This window comes from Enhydra lutris, unplaced genomic scaffold (genome assembly GCF_002288905.1).
Source record: "Enhydra lutris kenyoni isolate GAN:26980312 unplaced genomic scaffold, ASM228890v2 scaffoldscaffold55, whole genome shotgun sequence".
Classification (NCBI taxonomy): Eukaryota; Metazoa; Chordata; class Mammalia; order Carnivora; family Mustelidae; genus Enhydra; species Enhydra lutris.
The window spans coordinates 10,449,462-10,454,316 of NW_019154139.1; the positions used below are offsets into that span (position 1 = coordinate 10,449,462).

The following is a 4,855-nucleotide window of genomic DNA, read 5'->3' on the forward strand; positions in this document are numbered from 1 at the left end:
GGTGCTCAGAGTTGGTGGCTTGTGGGAGGTTGCTGTCCCCCCCCCCCGCCCTGTTCATTCCCAGAGCAGGAACAACCTTTCCCTTCCCTCCTGGAGACCCCATGGCCAACAGCTTGGGGAATGACTCAGCCCGGCCCCCCCAGATGGCGTCCTGGCCGGGTCCTCCGCTGACAGCTTGCGCGGGCCTGCCTTGCCACCCGCTGCCGGCCCAGGCTTGTACCTGCTGCAGGTCCTCCCCCAGGAACTCGGCAGTCTCCGGGGTGCTGTGAGGGAGGGAGGAGCTTCTGCTGAGGCAGCCCAGGTTAGGAAACCCCCTGCCTCCCCCTGCCCCCTCAAGAGGGCACCTGGACCCTGGTGCTTCCAGTGCCCCTCCTCTCCTTGTTGGGCCCGCCCTGGGTGGCCGGCCTGCCTGCCTCATCCCAGTCGGAGCACATTCCATGGGGGCGGGAATAGGATACATGGCTTTTTCCTCCTCCACCCAGGGCTTGTCCTGAGAGAAGGCGGATGAAACCCAAAGTGGCGGGGTTGGGAAGCCACCCCAGCCTCTGTTGCGCTGACCCTAGGGAGAGGAGGCCGGGCCGGCCCCAAGAACGGGAAGTGTGAGATCTCAGACTCCTGGGCTGTCAGACACACAGGACTCTGGACTGGAGTGGTGTGCAGGCCCTGGCCCTCTGCCCAGGGACACATGGGGACACTAAGGCCCAGAGCAAGGGGGATGGTCAATCCCTAGCTTTAGTCTCCCATGGCACAGATGCCTATGCGAGCCTGGACACTCGGTCCCCTCCTCGGGGCCCAGAGAATGGGAAACTCCCAATGCAGGGGGAAGAGGAGAGATGATAGGCCCTGGGAGCTCCCCAAACTTCTGGCCTCCACTCCATCGGCTCTGGGGCCCCGGGGGTGGGGTAGGTGAGAGCGAAGAGGCCCAGGGATGTTTCCACCTGAGGCTGGGAAAAGCAGAAGCAAGATAGAGAAGCTGGAGGCCTCCAGGCTGCGGGTAGGGTGGGGGAAAGGCACAAAGCTGGACAAGCAGGCCCCTCCTCCCACCACACCACACCGGGACCTAGTCTCCTCCCCTCCCCCAAAGTCTAGGACCCTGACCGCTGCCCCTCCCCCCCTCCAGGCAACCAGAGATGGTTAGTTGTCCCCATTGTACAGAGGGGACAAGTGAGGCCAGGGAAGACCGTTCGCTCAAGAGGCTCATGGAGGCCGAGAAGACCCAGCATCCTTGATCCTTCCTGGCAGGCAAAGGGGTGGGGGTGCCCCCTTCCCCAAAGGGCCTTGCCCCTCCTGCTCTGGCCGAGAGGTGGGGGTGGCATTCAGAGGCATGGGAATGAGAGCAGACCTCTGGCCAGTTCGAGGTTGGCTGTCCCCGACCTCCCCCACCCCTCCACGTCCCCGAGGGTCCGGGCGGGGGTGAGCGTGGGGCTGGGAGGGAGCGGGTTGACACTCACCGTCCCAAGCTGCCCGTCTGGGCCAGCTGCCGCATGCGATGCAGCTGCCTCTTCATCATCTTGGGCGCGGGCTGGGGGCCGCGGGGTCACGGGGGGGAAGGGGGCGAGGGCCCGGCAGCCCCCGGCCCAGCCTGCCTGCGCCCGCAGCGCCGCTCTCGCCCCGGATGGGTGGGCGGCGCTCTCTGCTTCCTGGGCCAGCCGGCCGCTCGCTCCCTCCTCCTCCGCGCGCGACTCCGCCCCCGGCCCCCAGGTCACTCCTCTCTCCAAGTTTGTTTTCTCGTTCGCCCCCGGCTTCCGGGCGCCCCGCAGGCCCCCGGCCGGACCCCGCGACGGTCGCGCCGGCGGCCCCCTGGCCGTCCACAGGTTGTGTGGCGGCCCCGCCCAACCCCGGTGGCGGGAAGCAGGTAAGCCGGCTCCTGCCACCGCGCGGCCCGACTCTGGGCTCCGCCCCTCCCGCCGGCCCGAGGGCCCTGGGTTTCAGTAACTTCTGCACCCCTCTTAAAGGCAAGGAGAGTTCCACGCTTGGGAGCCAGAGGCCAAGGACGGGCCTCTCCAGCCCGTACTGGCCCATCTGGGCTTGCCCAAGGATGCTGCCTTGGACTCCCTCTCCAGAGGACCTCTTGGCCAACTTGAGGAGACCTCCCCTGCTGGAGACCGGCTGGGGGACTTTGGCTTCCTGGGGCCACCTTGCTGCTTTGTGCCCTTGGACAAGTCCCTGGAACTCGGGACTTGCTGCCTTTAATGGTCTGATGGGCCGGACAGCTGCCCATCCTGGAGAGTGGACAAGATGACCCTGACTATTCCGGTCGTCCCTTTAAGGAGGGTGGCCCACCCTCCTTCCCAGCTCCCTGACACCTGGCTCCCTCCCAGCCCCAGCAGTTGCCTCCATCCATCTGTAGAGCCCCTCCTTTCAGCGAACTTTGGGAGTCCTTGCCTTTCCTCTTGTAAGGCAGTGATGGGGGTGCGGCTTTCATCCCCCAGACTCAGTAGTAGTTCTTTCTTTGGCCTTCCACCCAAATCACAGTTGGGCATACAGTAGGTGCTCCATATCTGTTCATACAAGATGAGGGACCACACATAGTAGTCTTTCCTTACTCTGAACCCCCGTACCCCCCAGGCCCCAGGGGTGGAGGGAGAGGGACATCCCTGCGGTCCTGCCATGCCCCCTGCCCTTTGCTTTGAGTTTTAACTCAGTTTGAGGATTACTTGAGCACCTACTGTGTGTGGGTGGGCAGACTTAGTACTGCACGAGGGCAGGACCAGTGGCCTCAGACAAGGGATCAGGCACACAGTGAGCGCTTACTGGATACTGGCTGCTCTTTGCCAACCCCCGCCCAAGGGACACCCAGCCCAGTGGGAGTCAGGAGGGGCTGAGAAGGGAACCCTCCAGCTGCTGCTGCTGAGTCAGAGCCTCCCAGCTGGGAGGCCACCTGAGTGTGGAGTCCACCGGATTGAAGGCTCAAGCTTGCATAAGGAGACCCCAGACAAGGTTTCCTAACCCACCTCTCTTTCCCCGACTGGAAGGCCCCTGGAGGGGATTGTAGGAAAAGGGCAGGGCTTGAGGAATGCCTTGATGGAAGGAGCAATCAGAGTCCAGTGTAGACCTGGCTTCTTAAAACGTGGGGCTGGGGTTTGCAAGGCCTGGGTGCTACTCCTGGCCTTTCCCCCTTGCTCACTGGCCAGATCCCAGAACACCATGGTGGCTCAAGTTTCCCCCATCTCTGCAATGGGCAGAGCCTACTGTGTACACAATTAGGAAGCTGAAGGCTCCTAAGCCAGGAGCTTGACACCAGGTGCCGCTGCCTTGCTGTCTGGGAAATCCTGGGTTACACGGTGTCCCCACCCTGTTTCAGCCCTGCCTCCAGCCTGGAACACTCTGGGCCTGGGCTTGTCCACTTCCCTAGCTGCTGTGAAGGTCCCTGAGGGCACGGTCTGGCTTCTACCTTTGTCCCCTCTAGGCTTGCCCAGGCCTGAGCCCAAGCTCACAAGGGTCAGGACACCCGGCCTGGAGAAGCAGCGGCTGGAAACCACCAGGAAGGGCCATCTGATCAGCCCAGTGGAGCTCTGGGCCTCTCACCCAGGCTCCGGGCTCCCCTCCAGCCTGACCCAAGAGCTCTTCTCTGACTGGCCTGGGTGGGGCTGCTGTGCCTCTTGGCTTGGGTGAGGGGTATGTTTTAGGTTATATTTAAGCTTGAGCACACTTGGATGCTGAATCATAAAGGGTTGGAAGCCCCAAAGGTTGGATCATAGGCTGTTCCTTCGAAGGATGTTGTAATCAGAGACTTCTGGACTATGAGGTTTTATCGGGAAATGTCAAGATCACAGTTTTAGAGCTGCAGGTGCAGGAAGGGGGCGTCAGAGGTCACCGGCCAACACCATCTCCGATCATGAGATCTCTCCACTGGGTGTTGGGAGGGCTCGTTGGCTTGGCTGGCTCTCCTCTGCTCGTGCCGAATCCTGCATGGTCTAGCGACGTGCCAGGGTCACAGGAGCTCAACAGACAGGGCTGACTTGAATGCAAGTGAAGGCATTGCATCAATGGACGCTTATTTCCAGCCCAGAGACAGCTAGAACAGAGCTTGAGTGTGTGTGGAAGAAGCCGGCCAGCTGGGCTCAGCCTCTAGCTAGCTGGGTGACCTTGAGCCGGGGAGTTCACCTGTCTGAGCCTCAGTGTCCTGGGTCGGATGAGAAGAATGAGAACAGGGACCTGACCTGCTTTGTGGACTAAACGAGTTCCTATTTAAAATACTTAGAACAGGGGCGCCTGGGTGGCTCAGTGGGTTAAAGCCTCTGCTTTCGGCTCAGGTCATGGTCCCAGGGTCCTGGGATGGAGCCCCGCATCAGGCTCTCTGCTCAGCGGGGAGCCTGCTCCCCCCACCCCCAAGCCTGCCTCTCTGCCTACTTGTGCTGTTTGTTGAATGAATAAATAAAATCTTAAAAAAAAAAAAAAAAACAACCTTAGAACAGGCTCCGCTTCTTCTTATCCAGCCTGTACTATCTGGCGTGAAAAGAACCTTGCCCCTGGGCCTGCCTAGTTGCCCCCTCCGGGTGTCCTGCTGCCTTCTGGGGACACTAGCCCGCTTTGTCACCTACTTGAGCACACCACCCCCCGACAGCGAGGTTGGCGTCATTATTCCCATTTTCAGGCGAGTGCACCAAGGCTCAGGGCACCAGGGCCCTCGCTGGTTAAGGGGTAGGGGCCACGTTAGAAAGCCGATCTGACAGGCTTCTAAGCTCCTGCGTGCTCTCCTGCTGTGCGGGGTGGCGCTGTCTGGAGGCTCCCGAAAGGCTGCCCCCTGCCCTCTCCTTCATCCCCACGGCTGGGGCAGACCAGGGATAGTCTGGGAAGTGCCCGCAGGCAAAGCTCAAGCAGGACCCCGGCTGGGAGGCCCTGTGGCTGGTGC

The 4,855-nt window shown here is 61.7% G+C and overlaps 1 protein-coding gene across 2 annotated transcripts in view; it reads right to left on the reverse strand.

The window, feature by feature from the left end:
* The window catches only part of LOC111157493 (SH3 domain binding protein 1), a 13,472-nt gene extending 11,912 nt beyond the window's left edge, over positions 1-1,560 (reverse strand). Inside the window, exons 1-2 of one of the 2 annotated variants that reach the window (XM_022518934.1) lie at positions 1,452-1,559; positions 221-263 (exon numbers count right to left, since the gene is read on the reverse strand). In XM_022518934.1, coding sequence (XP_022374642.1) covers positions 221-263; positions 1,452-1,510 — 102 coding nt within the window. In that variant the 5' untranslated portion in view covers positions 1,511-1,559. Of the gene's footprint in view, positions 1-220; positions 264-1,451 lie in introns of both variants that reach the window. The other variant, XM_022518933.1, reaches the window with a different exon arrangement.
* Between the last annotated feature and the right edge of the window lie 3,295 nt (positions 1,561-4,855).